Source organism: Lepus europaeus, chromosome 8 (assembly GCF_033115175.1).
Source record: "Lepus europaeus isolate LE1 chromosome 8, mLepTim1.pri, whole genome shotgun sequence".
In the NCBI taxonomy this organism is placed as follows: domain Eukaryota; kingdom Metazoa; phylum Chordata; class Mammalia; order Lagomorpha; family Leporidae; genus Lepus; species Lepus europaeus.
In genome coordinates this window covers 31,783,314-31,807,487 of record NC_084834.1, presented here as the reverse complement: position 1 = coordinate 31,807,487, position 24,174 = coordinate 31,783,314, and the positions used below count along the sequence as shown (strand labels likewise).

The window sequence follows — 24,174 nt, the reverse complement described above, 5'->3', positions numbered from 1 at the left end:
CATCTGTAAGGCCTTTACAGATAAAGGTAATAACCTCAAAAGGTAGCTGATGCAACATCCCTATTTGCATACGAGAACACTGAGGCACTTACTCAGGGCTCATTGCTGCTGAGTGTGAGAGCCAGGATTCAAATTGAGGCTGGCTTCTGTGCCTCTGCTCTTAACTATGTTCTACTTTGTTACACAATATGTGCAGCATACAAAAAAAAAAAAAAAATCCTGCCTAATGGAAACTGATCGCAAATTATGGTGGGGATCAGTGCTAGGGGCAGAGTGTCACAATCGGATTTCCCAAGTTGGGTTACAAAGGCTTAGAGAGCCACGGGCTCAAATGGTTAGGAATGTAATTAGTATGACTGTGCCCGTATATTTTAGAAACGATTCCTTCCTGCAGGACCAGGGCTTGGCCATATAGTGACTCTATTCATTCCCTGCCCTGAACTCTGGCAGGAGAGTGAGCAAAGGGAAAAGCGCTCCACAAACTGAGTGTGTGTGTATACAGTTGCCAGTGCAACAATCTACCCATTGTTCAGGATCACTATAGCTCCCTTAGTAACAGCATCCCCCTGCATAACCTTTGCTGGGAGAGAAATCTTCCCTAAATAAACCCTGCATCCTGTTTCCTTTGTTACTCGATCACTGGAGGGGAGAGGAGCCCACTCCTCCTCCCTCCCACCCCCTCCACCCCCTTCCCTGCTTTCTCCCCCTCCCCTTGTGCATCAAGAGAATACTCAAGTGGCCCTGTGGTCTCTTGTGCTCTGAAAGGGATGCATGTTCCTGCTTCCTAAGCAGCCTGGCTTCTGGCTGCTAGTTCGGAACAACGCCCCATGAGGAATCCCTGGTGTCTCACCCAGCTGAAGGTTCTCCAAGGATCTGTCCTACTTGGGTATAAAAAGATGGCCCTGCGTCTCCACATTCTAGGCTCACTTTTATATTGTGACACCACTACTGATTTCTAAACACTGCACTCCATGGCTGACGTATTTCGTCATCATTTTATTTTCTAAGGGGTTGGCCTAATGGGGAAGGGCTCTGGGAGGGTTTGTGATCTCAGGGGCTGAGGGAGACCAGCACAGGGGAATGAGGGAGGGGCGAGAGAAGAACCAGGCCTGGCCCGGCAGGGGAGTGATAGGAGGATGTTCGCCGTCCTAGAAGACGTTAACAGTGCAGTGGGCCCTTTGAGAACAGGTCGCCACTCAAGCGGCTACGTATCGTAGGGTAAGGGATGGAAGAGCTGCAGGGTGGGTGCACAGGGGCAGGGGGCAGAGAGCAAGTGCTTCAGGCTGGCTCGTGAGCAGGGACCATCAGGGTGGACTTGGCAAGACGGGGTAGAGGGAGTGGCTGAAGGACTCGGGCCAGCACCACATGATCAGATGTGCTCGTAGGGTCTTCAGTGTAAGACTCCAGATGGTGAGGTTAGCAAGGAAGTGGGGAGCTGTGAGGGCCCCCAACGAATCAGTGAGGGCAGCAGGTGGCGGCAGAGGCAGAGCAGAAGGAACCCGGCACCAGTTAACTTTTATGCGATGTCCCAACAGCCTGAGAGCCCAGGCTTCCGTGTAAGCACACTGGATCTTAAATCCAGACCATCCTTTTGCTTAGACAGAAAATGAGGATGACACAGCCCGACTCCTGGGGTCGCTGTGAGGACACAAGGCTACGTCTGTGAAGAGTCTGGCTCACTGTGAGGGTTTCATGTTTGCATGGCTGCTAGATTTTTTTTTTTTTTTTTCTTTGAGAGAGGAGGAGGAACTCAAGAGAAACTGGAAACTTAGAGCAAATTGGAAGGCACTAAAAGGGACAGAGAATGGAATGGAGGAGGAACAGGCCGGTCCAGGGTGGCCTGAGGGGGGTGGTTGAGGAGCTGACGTTAAATTTACTGGGATTGGAGTAGTGAGAAAGGGCTGTGTGTTCAGGGATGTCATGGACGTGATTATAGAGAGCAAGCGAAGATGCCGTGGATGGGGCCGGCGCTGTGGCACAGTGGGCTAACGCCCTGGCCTGAAGCGTCAGCATCCCACTTGGAGCTGGTTTAAGACCTGGCTGCTCCACTTCCAGTCCAGCTCTCTACTACGGCCTGGGAAAGCAGTGGAGGACGGCCCAAGTGCTTGGGCCCCTGCACCCGCATGGGAGACCAGGAGGAAGCTCCTGGCTTCGGATGGGCGCAGCTCTGGCCGTTGCAGCTGATTGGGGAGTGAACCAGCAGATGGAAGACCTCTCTCTCTCTCTCTCTCTCTCTCTCTCTCTCTCTGCCTCTCCTCTCTCTGTGTAACTCTGACTTTCAAATAAAAAAATAAATCTTAAAAAAAAAAAGATGTAGTGGATAGAAACCACTGATGGGTCCCGGTTCCCAGCTGTTGGACCCTGGTTCCCAGGAGGCCTGAGAGGACAAGACCAAAGGGTCAGCTGCACAGGGGTTTCTGTCCATCTGTGGGACATCAGGTGGAGAAAAGGAAGGCAGGGGCAGAGATCTTAGTTTCTTTGTAAACTCTGAGACAACTCCCTCGTCCTCAGAGTGTTTGGGGGAACACAGTTCTGGGCACCAAAGAAATTAGAACAGCTTGGAGCAGGCAAATGGGGAGGGGATGAGGTGAAGCCAACTCAGAACCAATGAGAAGCTGCGGTGCGGCAGAGCAGGCCCCTGCGACTGCAGTGCACGCAGCATGGCCAGGGGGGAGTCTGGGGGCGTCCTCCAGCAGCGCCTGCGGTGTCAGCAACACTAGGAAGGCCGCTGCAGTCTGTGGCTGCCCCTGCGGCCAGCCAGTCACTGCCGCGCGTGGGCTTGTGCGGGTAGCTTCCTCCCCAGGGAGCCTGGCGAGGCCTTTGCTTTTGGGAAGTCTCTGGTTAAGAAGCTCTGATGTTATCTGCCATCGACTGTCACTCATAGCAGTGTGTGCAGTGAGGGCAAGAAGGATTCTGTGCAAGCTACGCTGACTTGTCCTGTTTCAGGTAGGGAGGCAGAAGCTGGGCCGGCGTGATGCTTGTTCGTCTAAGTTGGATCGTGCTCCCTAATCCTTTTGCTACAAAGTCCACCAATGGGAAGGGAGGATTAGGCCTTTGAGGCATCCACTTGCCATGGTTAAGGTTAGAAACAGGGTTCCTCTTCAGTAGGGATGCCGGTGTTCTAGCTAAGTCCTACCGGGACCCTGTATCACGGATCTCCTCGGGGAAAGCTCCTAGGGCAGCTGCCCTTACCCCGACCCACGATGCTGGTGCAGGACACGGTGAGAGCACTTTGCTCAGCACTCTGCATCCAGTATTTCTTCCGTCTTAGGAGTAAGACTGCCCTGCTTTTCCCAAAAGGCAAAGCACGAAAAAGAAGTTAACAGCTTCCCTAAAGTCTCGCAACTGGGTAGTAGGCTGCCCCACAACGTGGGGATCAGTTTGTCCTCGGAGAAACAAAATTGGAAGAATAAAACCCAAATGCCCTACAAAGCTGAATGGGAGAGCGCAGCTGTCCCGGCAGGGCACCTGTCCTCAGCGGTACTCTGTCCTGGGTAACTTCCTAGCATGAGGCCATGGTGGTACACACAGCATCCTGGCCATGATACTGAAGCAGTAACAACTACAATTATTTTCACTGATTAACATTTCTATTGTGTCTGGACACATTCTTAAAAGCAATCCCATTACTATTTATTTTCTAACTCAACCTTATCTCTTTTTAATATCAATTTTCTTTTTATCCCTTTTTATAATTCTTTTGATCACTTTGGCTTCCCTTGAGATGTTGATTTCCTTTTTCATCCCAAATGGTCCTTTTTAGTCGCTTCTACAAAGCTTTCAATCCGTGTTTTCCACATAATATTTACTTTGCCTTCCTTTGCAGTGCCCACAAAGGAAAACATGTCAGGTTTTACCGCTGGAATCGCAGAATGTGGAGCAGGAGCAGTCCTCTGAGGCTGCTCTGCCTGAGCCCGCTGCGTTGCGAGGGGGACGCCTCCGTGCGACATATTTTCATTTGTTAACCTCTGTCCCGTGGTTTTGTCTTTGCTCATTATCTGAGAAGGCCGCGTCTGTCATTAGTTATATGGAACTCTACCAGTTACCCAGGGCTCAGTACTTTCATCCCCGAAACGACCCGGAGACTCACCAGTAACAACAGCGCCTGTCTTCCCTCCCGCCCCTCCCCTCGTTCTCCGTTCTCCGAGGGCCATGGGGAGAGGCCCATGGAGACATCTGCTGAAAAATGCATGGATAAGGACTAAAACATCACAACTATTTCAATATTTGTTTTCTTCCTTTCTCTTTCTTAATGGTTTCTTTCATCAATCTGGTGTTACTTTGGTTAGGTACCAAACTGTCTTTGACATATTTTTAAAAGGCTCCTAAGCATTGCTAGTTTTTCTTAAGCTTTTCTAACATTTTTGGTGAACATTGATGGTTTTCCAAAGCTGCAGAAAGTTCAGGTTGTATGGACAGCTGACTCGTGCAGTGATGAATGAACTTTCATTGTGCAGTAATTGTGACACAGAAAAGTGAAAACAGTACATTGCCAAGCTAGGAAAGTAATGCCCTCTCTTCTATCACTCATTTTTAATATAAAAGAAACTATTTTGCTATTCTAGCTATTCTATAATAGCTAATATTTATTGAGCATTTCTCTAAGTTAGGCATTGTGCTGAGGGCTTTATGTGCATGTGATTGAATTCTAATTACTAAGCCTAACTATATAATTCTAACTATTTAATTCAAACTATTCTATAATTACCATTACTATCTCAATTTTATATATAAGGAAACTGAAAAAAAATTACAACTTTTCTGAAATCCAAGTCTGTCTGACCCCAGGGTCAGAATTTTTAACTGACTCTATTCTGTATACAGAGGAACAAGAATACAGAATAATAACTCTCAGATTCATTTTAAACACTCACTAGCATGGTAACATGGTCAGTAAAAGCAAGTCAGTAAATCTAAGACATGCTAATCACATAAGCAGGTTGTTGTAAGAAAGTTGAATTTTCAAGGCTAGGTTGCTCTTGGTTTCAAGCTAAATTTCCACCATTCAGGTGCAGTAGCACACACACAAAAAAGACAGACCAGTACCCATGCTAGTATTTTTGCCTTTCTTTTTTAAAAAAGAATTTTTATTTTAGAGACAGAGAAAGAGAGAGAGAGAGATCATTCCTATCCCCTGCTTCATTCCTCAAATGTCTGGGCTGGGTCGGAGCTAAGGCCAGGAGTCAAAAGCTCAATTCAGGTCTCCCACTGGAGGGCAGAGACCCAGCTACCTGAGCCATCACCACTGCCTCCTAGGGTCTGCGTGAGCAGGAAGCTGGAGGCATGAGTGGAGTGGAGGATTGCACTAAGCTGCTTCATGTGAGACATGGGTATCTTACCCACGAGGCCAAACATCAGCCCCAGATTTTTGTCTTTTGGTGCTCAAGTTAGTTTTAGATTCACTGAATGGGCAATGAAAAACTGAAACACACACACACAAACACACACACACAGGGAGATGTTGCTAATTTTAAGTAGAAAGGAATGAAATATAGGAAAAGAAAATGGAACTCAACAGCATATAGAACAGCAGGTCTTAGTTCAAACTCTTTGTATCTCTGACCACTTTGTGTGTGTATGTGTGTGCTCCTTATAAGTTCCCTAACCAAAACAAGTACTAGGAATTTAAATGCAGTTGAAGTAGGTTGGTACCATGGGAAAAGCATGGGCCAACACTTCTGGAAATGTCACATGGAAATGGGTTTCAATTATAGGTGTCTACCTGCCATCTGATTTTGAGTAAGTTATTTACTAAAATCTGATTTCAGGCAAATTACTAAACTCAACTTTGCTAAGCATGGGTCCTCATCAGCAAATAGCACTAAAAATGCATATTATCACAGTCTCTCCTGTTGGATGTACATGACACGCCAGATGCACAATCCTTAGCTCAGTGCTCAGCACAGTGTGGGAGGTGCTCAATAAATGCTGGTAGCTTTCACTCCTCCAATAAAATCCTCAAGAGCCATGGGGTCTTTCAGCATGAAAACAGAGTGAAAAACACCTGTTACATTTCCCCCATTTGCAAAAAGATCCCCAATTTTAATGGAATATGTTGTAGCTATACAACCATTACCATGGAGTGTGATTATAGCCATTTGCTATGCCTGTGTTTATCACAGAATGGGCATATCTGAAAGGGGCTCGAGGAAGTTAAAAACATGACAGCACCTCAGTAAAGGCAGAAAAGAAGGATCTCAACACCACAGGTCCTTGCAAAAGTCCCCTCTACTCCATGCTGAAAATTCTTAACTTCGGTTCTCCTGGTTGGGACATCCCTGTCCCCTTGGCACGCGCGCCTCCTTCAGCGATCCCTGGGGTGGCTGCTCTGTGCTGTATGTTTCAGTCTCTGACAGGACTTCTGCACCTGCTGAGCCTGATGCGGTGGGTGAGTCTGATAATCATTTCTGCCGGGAGTATGAGCAAGCAAACAGCCACTGAAAGGCAAATGCCCTTTCTAAGGTGACATAACAAGCCATTTACAAAAAGAACTTCAAAATGGCTCGTACTCTCAGACTTACCCAATTAAGTAAAATTTTCTCAGTGACTTAATGGCTCCAGGCTTCACTCTTCAGAAATCACAGCCTCAAGCTTGGGAAAACGCTTCCAATTACATCAATCTATAAGTTTTTATCGACTGGTTATAATCATCCCAGTGCTGTAGCAGCCAAGTGCCTAATGGGAGGCCTAAAAACACCTACTGCTCTGACACCGCTCCGGACTTAATCAGCCACCTAAGCCCTTTCTTTTGTGGGAACTCAGTGCCATCACCTGGTCCTTGCAATCCAGCGCACACCTCCCCTTCCAGGTGCTACTGGTATTTGTAATCTTCCTTTACTCCTGTTGTCCCACCAAGTCTTGTTTTGTGTTAATGTGTCCATATTGTACATTATTGCTTCTCTTACAAAGAACGCCCTCTAGGATCCCTGTTGATGAGCTATACTTTAGGACTCGTGTCAAACCCCATCTTTTCCGTGAAGGCTTGCTCTACTGTCCTCTTTGGAAGTGCTTCTTCTTTGAATTGACCATGGTTTGGCTTACTGTAGCCCCAGAGGACACCAGGTATAAGTGCACACATCTATAAACTCATGCAGCATTGGAATCATCTCTTATTTGCGGCACCCACTATGGTCACTTAAGTATTACCTGTTGAATGTATAATACTGGTGGAAAAAGCTACAGTTGAGGTGAGACTTTAAGAATAAGAAACTCTTTCCTCCCTCCTTCTCTCTCTCGCTGTCATTTGGCCTTTTAAATAACTAAAAATAAATAAATAGACTTTAAAAAAAAGAATAAGGAAAATGAATGAGGACATGGAGAGCAAGTTGGGCACGGGAACAGCCTAAAGAAGAGCCTTGAATGGGAAGGCAGGAGGCTCTTCTGGGAAACAGCAAAGATTAGCCAGCATGAGTGCCAGCAGCGACTCATGAGATTGGAGCAGATTTGAACTTTATTATGTATACTGTATCCTGTATTCTGTATACTCTGGCTAACCATTCAAGATTTCTAAGTAAGAGAGTGACTGTCAGAATTCTGAGGTATTGGAACCAATTGGAAACACATAAAAGATGTTGGCTGAGAAATGGTGTTAACAGTAAAATATTCACTGTTACAGTCTAGGAAGAAAAGAGGCAACAAGAGTCTACAATAGGGAAGTGACTTTGGAAGCAGAAAAATTATTGTAGACACAGGATCCAGATGTTTACACATATTGATGATGGAAAGGACTCCAGTCTGAGTAACTCTGAGGACGGTGGCTCCGTTAAACAAAAGTAAAAATATAGGAGAGGAAGTGGAGGTGTTTGGGGAAAAGATCAATCACTTTGGATATCTTGAACGCAGGTATTATTAAGACAATCAAGTAAAGATATCTATATAATAAGTGAAAAAAAGTGCTGGGCTCACATAAAACATTGGAATGGAAGGTCTAGACTTGAAAATCATCAGGATGAAGTGGGCAGCTCAAGCCAGTAGAATGGAGGGGGTTCCCTAAGCACAGATGTGGGTAGGTGAGGTGCAGGCCAAGGACAGGTCTTTTGGGAATGTCTATAATTTGAAGGTGTCAGGAGTGAGACCAGTGGTGAGAGAGACAGGAGAAAATCCTGAACAGTTTAGTGGCACAGTCGCCCAGTAAAGAGTATGATTCCTTATATAGGAAATTAATGACAGTAAGAGATACCAAATCACTTACCTGGTTGAAAAGATGAAGGTTAGAAGCATAAAACTCAGCTGAATAGAAAATACTGAAGAAAAGAAGAAGAGATTGAATCCAGATTAGCAGTATAAAAGCAATATATTTGACGTATTCACTGGTATGCTTAGTTTTATCTAAACCTTATGAGAACTCAAATAGAAAAACAAATGAATAAAGCAAACAACTATACATTGCTAAACCAATAGAATTATTTAAATTCATGTGACCCAACTTGTTCTTATTGATGATATCATCAGACACAATCTATGATGTCTTCTACCCTGGAAAATCTGAAACTCTCTTCAGTTTAAGATTTGGTTATTAAATGTGTTCAACTCTGGGGCCGGCGCTGTGCACTGTGGCATAGCAGGTAAGGCTGCTGCCTGCAGCACTGGCATCCCATATGGGTGCCATTTTGGGTCCCAGCTGCTCCTCTTCTGATCCAGCTCTCTCCTATGGCCTAGGAAAGCAGTAGAAGATGGCCCAAGTGCTTGGGCCTGCATCTTTGTGGGAGACCTGGAGAAGGCTCCTGTCTCCTGGCTTTAGATTGGCCCAGCTCTGACTGTTGCGGCCATTGTGAGAGTGAATCAGCGGATGGAAGACCTCTCTCTCTGCCTCTGCTTCTCTGTAATTCTGCCTTTCAAATAAATGAATAATCTTTAAAAAATTAAATTTGTTCAACTTAGAAAGAACTATATTTACTATATACAAATACTATATATACATGAATTATACTATGAATAATCATAGCAAATAACACAAATGCAGTAGCATATAATATAGTCATCAGAACATCTTCATTTTAATAATGAGATTCTTTGATATTAATATAATAATAAAAGTTGTCTTTAGCATTATAAGAGAACAAAAATGTTGACTTCTGAGCCTTCCCAGTTGCCTGCATTTTATACTCTGCTGCATCTCAAGATGAAATGATACTACTTTGGGTCTGTGGTATTTGAAAAGAAGTTAACTATTCACATTTTAATCAATGCAGCCAAATTTTTATACTTATAAAATAATACTATTATATTCTATAAAACTTACTTTTAAATAACAATAAGGGTAAGATCAGTTTAAGGATGTAATAAATTAAATTGGTGATGAAGTGCTCAATCCATCACATTTGAATTTGATGGATAGTATGGCTTCTCTCATCTGACATCAGCTATTGTAAATCAGGAAAACAAAAGATTACGATCACCAGGGTATAATGGATGTCTTTTTACAGAACATGTATACATGTTGCCAAGTAAATAAAAATAAAGCTGTGTATTAATTAACATTAGGGATGAGTTTAGAAAACATGAAGTGCAGCACACTGCTCCTGGGGAGTCGGAGGGCAGCCGGGATGTCCCATCTCCCCCTTACTTATGAACAGGATGAGAACCAGGCTGAATTTGTCCAGGTCGATGTTCGGGTTCGAGAACGTGTCACAGAACGTGGTGTAGATGATCATGAGGAGCACGCTGCTGCTGATGGCACCGAAAGGGGGCTTCTTCCTCTCGAGCCAATCCTTGATGTATCTTCGGACAATCTGAAACACAGAGATCAACAGGTTGCCTCTTTTCAGCGATGTAGGGAGTTGGATTGGGCATCACAAAGTGATTCTGACAGCAGAAAGACATAAAGGAAAGAGAATAATTTGGATGATGGCCACAGTGGATTTCAAAACCTTCCTGCCATACCGCTCTTCTTCTGGGGAATTTAGCATTTGTAGTGCAACTTCCACTGGGCGTCCATAATGAGAGTATATTTTCAACTGCATTCAAATCCATCCTTAATCATGCCAAATGCTCTTTGCTAGCTGTCACTGAGACATGCCCATTAAGCCTCCCCAAAGTTTATCTCCTCTGCTGATCCTAATGGATGTGTGTAATTATCACAGTCCCCTTTGCCTCGACAGACAATTCCAAGTGCAACTTTGGGAATCTTAAAAATCTGACATCTTCAAGAATTTCAAGACGGTAGATAATCGAAAGTGATCCATGGAACATATTAATATTTAAAATGCTAGCAATGCACCAGAAGTTTTTAATTAAATTATAACTCATGCTTGAAAAGCAAAAGTGCATGTGTTGTGGGAGTTTAAATAATTCAAACTCTGAATATCTAGAGTTTTAGTGAATCCAAAGACAAATGCCATTTGCATGCTTTTAGAATTCCAGAATTAACACTTAAAAATGAATAAACCTGTCCTAACTGTCCTACAAAGGGATTAGTGAAATAGAAAGTTATAGAGCAATCCTTTCTTATTTAAAAATCAAATCAGATATTGAAAATTAGGACAGCCTGAATATTGGTGATAACTTTCTATTGGACATAAAAGTGAGCCACTCTCCTTAAAACCTCGTTTCACTTTTGAAAGAAGCTGTACAAGCCATTATGAGGACGATAGTTGAGACATATTATGTTTTGAGTCACTCATTATCCTGCATAATTGAACATGAGATTTCACAACAGGCTGAATTACCATGGATCCATTAGCAATAATGAGGTCAAGAAACTTCTCCTGATAAGGCTGCTGGGGTTCTGTCATCATCTGCTCTGTCACTGAAAAGGCTTAATTCACAGTGGAGCCTGTCTTTACAAGACACTCAAGAACAAAATAAACTACTGTACTATCAATGGAACCTTCGTACAAATGGCTACTGCATCAACTTCAACCATTCTTAAGGAGTCACTGAGTGAAAGAACAGGGTAAACAAAGGGAGTCTTCGGCAGAAAATGGAGCAGGTGACACAAGGTACAGACACAAAACCTTGAAAGTTGGGTGGAGAAGGGAATGAAGGTGGAGATGTGTTATATACAGGTAAATAGTGGTTACATTTTTTTTTTAAGGAGTTCTCTTGTGAAAGTTACAACTGGATTTAGGAAAGATTTTTGGTTTGTTTGTATTAGTGATCCCAGCTCAATGTAATCTATCCCGTGTTCATTTCTTTCTTTAAAGTTAAAATGTAATGAAGTATGGAGAAATAAGAGCAGCTGCTTCAGACAGCACTACAGACTGGCATATTAGGGCACATATTGTAGGTAGCAGTGCTGGAGGTATCTGGTTATCCACATGGCCCCATGTCCAGATATGAGGGTACTTCAAAAAGTTTATTTTTTCACAGTATACATTTTCCATGAACATTTTGTAGATCCCTTGCACATGCATATATTTCAATTTTTTGCATGAAAATAAAGTTATCTTTTGATTTCACTTTCAAAGAACTTTTTGAAGTATACTTGTATGTCTCCATGGGGGCAGCTGGTTATTAGAAGGCTACAAAGGGACTTCACTTAAAGGATCAGTTCATGATCTATTTTGTTTGGTAGTGTAAAACTGATAGCTGCCCAAATTCAATACAAACTCAACTCCTTTAGGGAATAAAATAAATGGAAATTATATGGCATTACTGAAATCAAGGCTGTCCTTCAGTCTTGTTTTAAAATGCAATGTTAAAGATGTCAAAGATCTCTCTCTGCAACAGGCCAAGATCCCAATTTCAACAGTGCAATTGTCCTCTGCTCCTACCACCATTGTCCCTCTCCAAAACAGTAAACAAATAAATATGAATGGGGTTACCCAGATAAAGCCATTCAGAGGCCAAGACCAAGCTCTAATCATCAATCAATTCTATACGCAGTAATTTGATTTAGGAAACCTAACAATCTCTTTCTCCATTACAAAGTACCCAGAGTCTCAGAGTAGAGCAGAATTGCTTCAATATGGCTAGAAACAAAGGCTTTTGAGTCCAGAATCTCCCTAGTTAATATGCCTATCTTCTAAACACATCAGTGGTTAATGCTGACACTTAATCTCAATAAAGAAAGCAACTGGAAAGTTGGGAATTGGATAGACCCACAAATGAAACAATAACCCTAGAAGGAAACAGACTGTCTTGAACCACTTTTAGTCTTATTGTGACATTTGTCTGTGTTTTCTAAGTAAACCATTTTATAAATTGCTAGATTCCACAGAGCTTTTCCATCTTCCTCTAAAATTAAATTCACAAAGAAACTGCTTTTGCACTGTGTGGTTGGAAAAGTGTTAAAAATGATTCATAAACAAACTGGGTGAAGTAGTCTTGACAAGCTTCAAAGATATTCTTTGGATATAAACTCTAGGAAATCTCATTTTCTCTTAGTTCAGCAATTTTTTTTTTTTTTTTTGAGAAGCAGAGAAATAGAATGAGTGAGAGAGACAGACATACAGACAGACAAGACAGGGGTTGGGTTGGGTCATGCTGAAGCTAGGAGCTGGAAACTTAATCCAGTTCCCCCAAATAGTGGCAGGGACCCAACTATTTAAGCCATCACCACTGCCTCCCCAGGTCTGCATTAGCAGGAAGCTGGAGTCTGGAGCCGGAGCCAGGCACTGAATCCAGGCCCTCTGATGTGGATTCAGGCCTTTTAACATTAGGCAAAATGCCCAAACCAGCAACTTTCATTTTTGGTACAATTTCTCTCCATTAGTTTAGAATTCATCTTATTTTTAATTTATCCAAACTTCTTTGCCTTATAGAAATTTTTAATAACCTTATAAGAAACAAGACTTTGCTAGAGATAGATCAAGACAATTTGATATCCACACTGTGGTATTTTTTTAGGGGGGAAAAATAAAGAAAAATTGAGATGAGGCAGGAAAAGTCATTCTGGTGAGAGGGCCAGTTGTATCTTTCTATATACTCATTTGCCCTCATTGCTTAGAGAAACTCAGATATTCAAAGTTAAGTGTCGAATTCTCATTAATTTGTTTGCTTTTCCCTGAGGAGTGGGAAAAAATTTTGTTAAGAAGCTTTTATTTTATTGTCTCATCTACAACATTTTGACTTTCTTGATTTTAAATTAGGTAGCAGGATGGTTAAAGGGAATGCAAATTTGACTCTCTATACTTTCAGTGAGCTGAGTTACATATCAATTACTGCATGGCTTCCAAGCAGGAAACCTGTAAGAATGACACCCCTTAGGTGAAGAATGTCAATACACTGGGATAACTGTGAAAGAGAGTATCTATTATTTGAGTTTTCTTACATATTTTTGTCAAGGTATGTCCTTTTCTTTCTATTCTGTTTTTAAATTTACAAGTTGGCTATTGAGTGAAAATATATAATGGTTTATTTTTCATATTAATCCTGAATTTTAAAATTTATTTTTCTTCAAAGTGACTTCGGATTATTTCTCCAGTTTTTATCCTCTGTTGCACTGAATCCATATATTTTCAAAAAGTATTTTGTTTCTTCATTAATATCCTACTGCAATGTATAGATACGAAATCAAATCCAATTTATAGAATACTTTTCTTTAAAAGTATTTTCATTAAATGTTGAGATGATTTAAAATATTTATGTACTTTACAAAGACGATGAATAATGATAACAAATGGGTATAAAAAGCACCTATTATCAGCTTCTCTCTGAAAAACCTCTTCCACTATTATTTTATTTAATTCTCATGAAAAAGATGGTGCAGGTATTAGCCTGCTGAGTTCATGGTGGAAACTGGAGGCACAGAGACCAAATGAGTTACGGAACGTTAAAAAGTGATGCAGGCACTCCTGTTCATGGCGTCAGTAATCTCCCTAGGCTCTAGTCATGAGTTGCCAGGGCTATGGAAGCCTTTAGAGTTCGCTGACTTTGATCTTATTCCGATAGGGTCATAGTCAAAGTGGAGGCTCTCTCCTCCCTTCGGAGAAGGGCACCTCCTTCTTTGATGGCCCCGTTCTTTTCACTGGGATCTCACTCACAGAGATCTTTCATTCAGGTCTTTTTTTTTTTTTCCCATGATATCTTGGCTTTCCATGCCTGCTATACTCTCATGGGCTCTTCGGCCAGATCTGAATGCCTTGAGGGCTGATTCTGAGGCCAGAGTGTTGTTTAGGACATCTTCCATTCTATGAGTCTGCTGTGTATCCCACTTCCCATGTTGGATCTTTCTCTCCCTTTTTGATTCTATCAGTTAGTATTAGCAGATACTTGTCTTGTTTGTGTGATCTCTTTGACTCTTAGAGCTATCAGAGCTATCAATTGTGAGCTGAAATTGATCACTTGGACTAGTGCGATGGCATTGGTACATGCCATCTTGATATCTTCTGTATATAAAGAGAATTGGAAACGAAAAAAAAAAAAGGAAAAAAAAAAAACAACCTGGTGTTAAAATGGAAATGGCATAGAAAATTAATTAATTTGAAAAAAATTATGTAGGATCTCTGTCTTTAATGTGCTGAACATTGCTATTTAATGCTATAATTAGTAATCCAATGGTAGTTTTTTCACTTGATGTTGCTATATGGGCAAAATGTTGAAATCTTTACCTAAAGTATACTAAACTGATCTTCTGTATATAAAGAGAATTGAAAATGAATCTTTACACGAATGGAAGGGGAAAGGGAGCGGGAAAGGGGAGGGTTGCGGGCGGGAGGGAAGTTATGCGAGGGGGGAAGCCATTGTAACCCATAAGCTATACTTTGGAAATTTATATTCATTAAATAAAAGTTTAATAAATGAAAAAAAAAAAAAAGTGATGCAGGCAGGAAAAAGGCTCCTACTTCCCGAGGGAGCTGCGGCACAGCAGTTAAGGGTAGGGACCCCGGAGCCACAGCTTGCCTAACCTTCAAACCGGCTCACTCCTTACTCTGTGATCTTGGGCAAATTCCTTCCCTTCCCTCATCTGTAAGATAGAACAGTAGCTGCAGTGATAAAACAAAATAGACCTTAGGAACAGGGCTTGGGCATGGCACACAGTCACTTTCTTATTTCCATGTCCTGGCTTTGTGGTGTTTCCCTCACTGTTATCAGCATAGCCCACAGCGTAATGTGACAGTCACTCTTCTCTTTCATGTGAAGCTGTGAAAACAGTTCAGATCTCATATTTGATTCTAAAAGTGCAACATTTTGCTAGCATTAATAAAACTAACTTCTGCTTTAGTGGAAGATTACTTAATATAAAAGGCTAATCTCAAATTGTGAAACAAATCACTAATGGAAAGACCAGAGGATGCATGAATGATAATGTATACGTCTGATGTTTTATTATTAATTCACAAGGAGAAGAAAGTGGGTTTTAGTGACCTGCTTTGAAAAATACACAAGGTGACAGAAAATACTGAAAGATGGTGGAAATTCTGTTTCATTAACACTTATTCATAAATTTCTCTAGATGTAACTAATAAAATAAGCATTAGTCAGAAGCAATTAGAAGTGTTGAAAGGGTTTGTCAGAAAATGAAAGGAAATATTACAGTGGCACAAATTTTATTTTATTAATTATTTTATTTTATTATTCCTTGAGAATTGATAGAAGAAGCAATCTCCTAACTAGGGAAAGACTAATCTTTTTTTTTTTTTAAATGTTTTTTTAAAAAAATTTTTTATTTTTGAAAGGGAGAGTGGATAGTGAGAGAGAGAGACAGAGAGAAAGGTCTTCCTTTGCCGTTGGTTCACCCTCCAATGGCCGCCGCGGCCAGCATGCAGTGGCCGGCACACCGTGCTGATCCGAAGCCAGGAGCCAGGTGCTTCTCCTGGTCTCCCATGTGGGTGCAGGGCCCAAGCACTTGGACCATCCTCCACTGCACTCCTGGGTCACAGCAGAGAGCTGGACTGGAAGAGGGGCAACCGGGATAGAATCCAGCGCCCCGACCGGGACTAGAACTCTGTGTGCCGGCGCCGCTAGGCGGAGGATTAGCCTGTTGAGCCATGGCGCCAGCCGGAAAGACTAATCTTATTTCTCACAGTCCCAGCACCTGTAGGTTAGAAGATACATGAGGAACTTCAAAAGGCTCATGGAAAACTGAATTTAAAGACAGGTCTATTTTAGTGAAAAAAAGTTTTTGAAATCCATGCATAGGAGAGTCTTCAGAAATTCCTGAAAGATACATATAATGAAAGAATTTTAATTTTAAATTTTTGCACTAAAATAAACTCATATTTTAATTCCATTTCCCACTAACATTTTGTAGTCCTCTTGCTATTCTACAACTCAGACAAGTGAGGTCCAGGAGTCATCTGTGCAGAGAGGAATACCAAACTAAATTTCATTTCATTGGAGTCATTTCATTGATGAGGATTTCAGCTCAAAAGAATACTGCAGCTGGGGCCCATGCTGTGGAACAGAGGGTAAAATGCCTACAGCCCATATGGGAGCTGGTTCGAGACCCAGCTGCCCCACTTCCAGTCCAGCTCCCTGTCAATGTGCCTGGGAAAGCAGTGGAGCACGGTCCTAGTCCTTAGGTCCCTGCACCCATGTGGGAGATCTGGAAGAAGCTCTTGGCTCCTGGCATTGGCCTGGCCCTTCCCTGGCCATTGTAGCCATTTAGGGAGTGACATAGTGGATAGACAATCTCTCTGTTTCTACCTCTGCCTCTCCATCTCTGTAACTCTGCCTTTCAAATAAATAAAGAAATATTAAAAAAAAAAAAAGAGAAAATACTGGGGGCTGGCACTGTGTCACGGCAAGTAAAACCACTGCATATTCCATTTGTGCACTGGTTTGAGTCCTGGCTGCTCCCTTTCTGATCCAGCTCTCTGCTATGGCCTGGGAAAACAGTGGAGGATGGGCCAAGTCCTTGGGCCCTTGCACCTGTGTGGGAAATCTAGAAGATTCTGGCTCCTGGCTTCAGATTGGCCCAGCTCTGGCCATAGCAGCGATTTAGGGAGTAAACCAGCAAATGGAAGACCTTTTTCTCTCTCTCTGCTCTCTGTAACTCTGCCTTTCAAATAACTAAATAAATCTTTAAAAAAAAAATAACAAAGACTATATAGGAAAAACACAGAAAAATATAATTCCCTCTTAAGACTATAAATCCAAAGGTAAATGATAAGATTTTATCACTACTGAGTGATTAAGAAAAATATAGTCAGTTCACATTTCCTGGTCATTTTCTTCTGCCTCCAGTTCCCAGCATTTGTCAAACAGGTAGTGATAACATCTCTATTTATTTATTTATTTATTTATTTATTTATTTTTATTTGACAGGCAGAGTTACACAGTGAGAGAGAGAGAGAGAGAGAGAGAGGGGAAGGTCTTCCTTCCATTGGTTCACCCCCTAAATGGCTGCTACAGCCAGCGCTGTGCCAATCCGAAGCCAGGAGCCAGGTGCTTCATCCTGGTCTCCCATGCGGGTGCAGGGCCCAAGCACTTGGGCCATCCTCCACTGCACTCCCAGGCCACAGCAGAGAGCTGGACTGGAAGAGGAGCAACCAGGACAGAATCCAGCGCCCCATCTGGGACTAGAACCTGGGGTGCTGGCGCCACAGGCGGAGGATTCGCCTAGTGAGTCACGGCGCCGGCCAAAAATCTCATTTTATAAGATGCATATACATCTACAGACATGTTTATTTTCACAATTTGGAAGGGTTAATTGCAACTGAGAAACTAGCTGACTTGCACACCATGTTTTCTCTGGACTAGGGCATTCGAGCACTTGAAGGAAGATCCTCCAAGGTCATGTCCTACAGTTTAGGTGCGTCAACAAACTGCTCAGAGATGTAGAAATAACCAAGGGAGGCAAGCTCCTCATTGTCGTGGAGCTCATCTTCTGGTCTGAGAGCTAAGTGAAGAGCAAAACAACAAACACAGTAATGAAGAAGCAGAAGTTGACGCAAACTCAGCAGAAGTTATAACTGGCTAACACCCTGGTGACAGGTGGCCACCCATAGGCCTATGTGTATTCTCTTACAAGGACAACTCAGCTGCTCTGGTAGAAGTGTGATAGGGTCTTTGGGAAGTAAGTCAAATGGCGAGCCAGTGAGTTGAAGAATGTGAGTTATTCCAAGGAGTGGGGCTAATGAGGCCCAATGGAATGCGAGCAGCTCACTGCCTCATGGAGTAGACAAGAATTGGGTTTAACTACTGTTGGGCCTTTCTGAGCAAACACAGTTAAGGCACAAAAGTCTGGAGGAGTTGAGAGTATTTACAAAAGCATGATTATAAAGATGGACTATGGAATCTAAGCTGGGGAAGAAGGAAAGTCAAGTCAAATAGATGGTGGTGGATAGAAAGTAGGGTCAGTTGATCAGGGCTCTGAAGGATTTCTGAATGGAGTTGGTGGGCTTAGGAGGTGAGGAGATGATGGCTAAAAAAACAAAAACAAAAAGAAAGACCAAGGGGAAAAGGAACTGTACATAGCACTGTACTCTGGTAAAATTGCTTCCCATGAAGGTATGGATTAACAATTCTGCAACCACTATACATGTATCCTGGCAATAACAAGTGATGGCATGTAGTAGGACCACATTTCATACTTTTGCAGAGAGAGTTTACAAGTTGGGAGGCTGGAAGACAAGCAAGGAGAGGAAGCTGGATTACAACTGGAGATACTATTATAAATTCATGTATCCAACATAGATTCAGATAGTTACACAGATGGCAACTCTCTGTACTATCTTCCTAACTTTTCTGCAAATTTCCAATTATTAGCAAGTTAAAAGCTAAAAACAAAATTAACCTGGGGCACAGGGATTTGGTATAGCTGTGAAGTTGCCACTTGTGCATCTCATACCAGAGTGCCCAGTTGAGTCTTGGCTACTCTACTTCTGATCCAGCTTCCTGTTAATGCACACTCCTAGAGGCAGCAGGTGATGGCTCAAGTAGTTGGATTCCTACTACCCACATAGGCGGCCTGGATTGAGCTCTGGACTCCTGGCTGTGCCCGACTCAGGCCTGCTTGCTGGGGAATGAACTAGTGGATGGGAGATCTCTGTCTTCATTTACTTCTCTTTCTCTGTCTCTGTGCTTTTCAAATAAAATGAAAATAAATAAATTTGTAAAAAAAAAAAAGAAGAGGAGGAGGAAAAGGAGGAGGAAGAAGAGGAAGAGGAGGAGGAGGAGGAAGAGGAAGAGGAGGAGGAAGAGAAAGAGGAGGAGGAGGAGGAGGAGGAAGAGGAGTAGGAGGAGGAGGAGGAGTAAGAGGAGGAAGAAGAGGAGGAAGAGGAGGAGGAAGAAGAGGAGGAAGAAGAAGAGGAAGTAGTAGTAGTAGTAGTAGTAGTAGTAGTAGTAGTAGGCGGCTGCTTGAGGTTGCTCATCAAGGTCAAACAGGCCTGCTCTAGACCTGCAGCATTTTCTTTGCATTAGAAAAGGGAGCCCCTTCTCTAAGGCATTTTGCTTCTTCTTGCCAGAAAATTTTAGTGATAAATGTACACATCTGTGATGCCTGTAAGGAGACCACATTTCTATAAAAGGTAGCAATATTGTGCACTACACAATCTATACAACTGTAGGCAAAGACCTTTATTAAGGGCATGGCCTCATCAGAAGTTACAGAAATAGGTCATGATTTTTTGATATTCTCAAAATGGCTATGTAGTACAAATAAAATAGACGTATAGGGGCCAGCGGCACTGTGGCACAGCGGGTTAAAGCCCTGGCCTGTGACTCTGACATCCCATTTGGGTGCCAGTTCGAGTATCAGCTGCTAGATTTCCCATCCAGCTCCCTGCTAATGTGCTTGGGAAAGCAGTAGAGGATAGCTCAACTCCTTGGAGCCCTGTACCCTCGAGGGAGACCCAGAAGAAGCTCCTGGCTCCTGGCTCCAAGTTGGCTCAGTTCTGTCCATTTCAGCCATCTTCGGAAGTGAACCAGCGGATGGAAGACTACACTCTCTGTCTCTAACTCTCTCTGTAGCTCTTTCAAATAAATAAAAGAAATCTTTAAAAACACAGATGTATAAATTTATAAAACTTAATATCTCTGACATAAAAACATATGCATGGACCAATGAAACAGGAAAAAACATCAAGAACTAATCCCCATATTCATAGCCAACTTATTTTTTGACTACAGGCTCTGAGAACATACACTGGATAACGGTCAGGCTCTTTAACAGATGGTGCTGGAAAAGTGGGTAAACATTTACAGAAAAATGAAACTGTGTTATACACACACACACACAAACACACACACAAACACACAAAGAAAGAACTGACTCCTACCCCCTACCATACTCAGGTACTTCAAAATTTCATGGAAAATGAAACTGCAAGATGAGTTTTGGTGCAAAAAATTTGGAAATAGACACACACTAAAGGTCCTCAATAAGTTCATGGAAAAATGTGCATTATAAAAAGATGCATGCACTTTGTTTTTTGCAAAACAAAATTTTATAATATAATTTTTCCATACACTTTTTTTAAAAAAGTTTATTTATTTGAAAGGCAGGGTTATAGAGAGGCAGAGGCAGAGGCAGAGAGAGAGAGAGAGAGAGAGAGAGAGAGAGAAAGAGAGAGGTTTTCCATCCACTGGTTCACTCCTCAGATGGCTGCATTGGTCAGAGCTGAGCTGATCTGAAGCCAAGAGCCAGGAGCTTCTTCCGGGTCTCCCATATGGGTGCAGGCACCCAAAGACATAGGCCATCCTCTGCTGCTTTCACAGGCCATAGCAGAGAGTTGCAACAGAACTGGAGCAGCTGGGACTAGAACCAATACCCATATGGGATGTTGGCACTGCAGGCGGCAGTTTTACCAACTATGCTACAGTGCTGGCCCCTTTCATACACTTTTTAAAAGTACTTTCATATATGAAAATCAACTCAAAATAGATCAAGGATGTAAATGTAAGACCCCAAACTATGAAACTACAAAAGAGGGAAACATTTCAATGTATTGATATAAACAAATATTTTTTGATTAGACTCTAGAAATGGCAGCAAAAACAAAATTAGATCTATCAAACTGAGAAACTTCTTCACAGCAAAGGAAACAATCAACAAAACCAAGGTACAACATACAGAACGGGAGAAAACTTTTTGCAAACCACTTAACTGACTAGTGGTTGATATTCGGAGTCTCTAAAGAACACACACTCAACAGTAATAATAACAATATGATTAAAATGTGCTAATGATCTGAAGACACATTTTTAAAATAAGATATTCAAATGACCCATAAGTATATGAAAAAATGTTTGGGGCCAGTGCTGTGGTGCACTTGGTTAATCCTCCGCCTGCGGCGCCAGCATCCCATATGGTTCTAGTCCTGGCCATTCCTCTTCAAGTCCAGCTCTCTGCTGTGGCCCGGGAGGGCAGTGGAGGATGGCCCAAGTGTTTGGGCCCCTGCACCTGCATGGGAGACCAGAAGGAAGCATCTGGCTCCTGGCTTTGGATTGGCACAGCACCAGCCATGGTGGCCATTTGGGGGGTGAACCAACGGAAGGCTCTCTCTCTCTCACTGTCTACAACTCTACCTGGCAAATAAATTAAAAAAATCTTTAAAAAAGAAAAGAAAAAAATGTTCAGCTTTACAAATCATCAGGGAATTGCAAATTAAAAACACAAGGAGATATCATTTTATCCCAGCTAGAGTGGCTATTATTAAAAAGTTAAAAAACAACAAATGCAGAGTAGGCTGCTGAGAAAGGGGCACCCTCTCATACACTGCTGGTGGAATATAGATCAATAGTCATTATGGAAACCAGTATGGCGGAGCCTCAAAAAACTGCAAATAGAACTGCCATACAATCCAGCAATCCTACTGCTGAGTACGTATCCAAAGGAAACGCAATCAGCGTATCAGAGAGATACCTGCATGCTCTACTCAACAGCAGGGACATGGAATCAATGGGCCGAGACGAATGGATGTTTTCAGTGACATATTGGAACAGACATTCGCTCTAGCTGCCTGCCACGCCCTCATCTCATGTCAGGACCTTGGGTTCTAGTCCTGGCTCCCTTTCCAATTCCAGCTTCCTGCTAATGCACAGCCTGGGAGGCAGCAGGTAGTGGCTCAAGTAGTTGGGTCTCTGCCAACCAGAAGGGAGACCTGGAATGAATGCCTGGCTCCTGGCTTTGGCCTGGCCCAGCCCTGGCTGCTGTGGGCATTTAGGGAGTGAAATGGTGGATGTCAGCTCTGTCTGCCTGCCTGTCCCTTAAATATATAAAATAATTGCTTAAAGTGGCATCTATCTATCTATCTAATAGAATATTACTCACACATGGAAAAGGATGGCATGAAGTGAACTAATCCAGGCACAGAAAACAAAATACTGCATGCTCTTACTCATTTGTAGAAACTAAAAAGTTGATCACATAGGAGCAGAAAGTAAAATCAAGGTCACTAGAGACTAGGAAGGGGAGGCAAAAGAGACGACACTGACAGGGAGGATGAAGGGTACCAAAACACAGCCAGAAGGTGGCAAATAGTCCTATCGTTATACACAGCACAATGGAGTAATTACAGTCTGTAACAATTAATTATACATTTCAAAATAAATAGTGGAGAAGAGTTTGAAGGTTCCCAACACATAGAAATGATAATATATGAGGAGATGGAAATGCTAATTACCTTAATTTTACCAAGACACATTGTGTACATATATCATACCCCATAAAAATACAAATATTATATGTCCATTAAAATAAATTGAGGAAGTCAAGATTCTGTTCCAGTGTTTCTATATCTAGCTAACTAAAGCAAATTAATAATTTGGGGGACTAGCATTGTGGCGTAAAGCTGCCTCCTGTGACCCCAGCATCCCATACGGGCACTGGTTTATGTCCCAACTGCTCCACATACAATCCAGTATAGCCTGGGAAACACAGTAGAAGATAGCCCAAGTGTTTGGTCCCCCTGCAACCCATGTGGGAGATTTGGAAGAAGTTTCTGGCTCCTGGCTCTGACTGGCCTAGCCCTGGCCAATGCTAAGGAGTGAACCAGCAGGTGGAAGATCTCTCTCTTTTCCTCTCTCTCTCTGTAGCTCTTTTAGGTAAATAAATAAATCTTTAAAAATACATTAATTTAAAAGCTAAAAGATGAGAATATCATTATTGATGAAATGTATTTTTCCAGTTTCATATTTTCATCTAATTGTCTCTTCCCTCTGAAGATCCTTCCTCCCAAGTGTCCTGACATTACATAGAACTCACAATGTGATCTACCAAGAAGCAGTCAGATAGAATCAGAGACCTTACCTGTCCAACGATGAGAGGGGCCACGACAGTCATGAAAAGCTGAGAGAAAATGGATGTGAAAGGCACAGAAGAGGATGAACCAAGCTGCAAAACAAGGAAAGAGGAGGGGGAATTACTCTGCATCAGTATCAAATACTGCTGCCCATTCAGTAATTCAATAGATGAAGTTTCTCACATGCACTAGAGATTTGGTACCTGGTAAGTATTTGGAATTATCATTTTTACTGGGAGAGTAAGATTGAGAAAAGATGATAACCATTCATTTGCAATCAACTTAAATTACTATTATACATACTTCTGAATAATAAAGTCATTCTGAATACAAATTGCTTACAGTCATATGGCATAGTAGTTTACCCGCAATCACAGTTTATGTGATTTTTATTTCACCTGCCAGTAGATTCATGAAATAAACAAGTACATCTCATTCTTGTCAAGATATTTTTATTTATGCAAATAAACTAGTTTATAGCTTTCATACTCCTTTAACACAAATCTAAGATAGTTGAAAACTTATATAAGGTATAGCAAATCGGAACTCCTGAACCTAACTTTTTTTTCTTCTAAAAATGTCAATACACATCTCCTAAATTTGTATACCTTAACATTGTTCATATTTCTCATTTGTTTCTTTCCCCACATTATGATTCTTTACTTGCAAATACATAATTGCACTCTTGGCTTCATAAACACTCTATTCCCTGCAGCACAAGGGTGTTTACCTGTGCACACACACACTTTCATTAGCCTCACCCACCACACATCAGAGTCTTCCTATTAACTTCCAAAAGTTTTTCAAAACCTCCTTCTGCCTGTGATTCCTCTCTGGATAAACAATATTCTGCTCCACAGATATTTATCTCTTTCTTGAGTCCCCTTTTCAACAATGTTCTCCCCAACCAGCAGTCACCTCTCCTTGGCCCTTGGAACGTACCCTTTTACCCTTTCCTTGCAGACTGAACCTCAATTTTCATTGTTACCCACATTTAGATAAATTTGGAAGTATCTTTTGGAAATAATTCTGTGGCAGGACATTGAATTGGCAATGACTAAAGGCACATAACAGCAAATGAAAACCCATCAAATATTTAGATAAA

At 42.0% G+C, this 24,174-nt stretch overlaps 1 protein-coding gene across 2 annotated transcripts in view; it reads right to left on the bottom strand.

Moving 5' to 3' along the window:
* Window positions 1-24,174, bottom strand: part of SLC10A7 (solute carrier family 10 member 7) — a 305,313-nt gene that overhangs the window by 31,431 nt on the left and 249,708 nt on the right. For both annotated transcript variants that reach the window (XM_062199524.1, XM_062199525.1), the window contains 3 exons: window positions 23,078-23,161; window positions 9,566-9,731; window positions 8,192-8,243 (listed from right to left, as the gene is read on the bottom strand). In XM_062199524.1, the coding sequence (XP_062055508.1) occupies window positions 8,192-8,243; window positions 9,566-9,731; window positions 23,078-23,161 (302 nt within the window). The remainder of the gene's footprint in view (window positions 1-8,191; window positions 8,244-9,565; window positions 9,732-23,077; window positions 23,162-24,174) is intronic.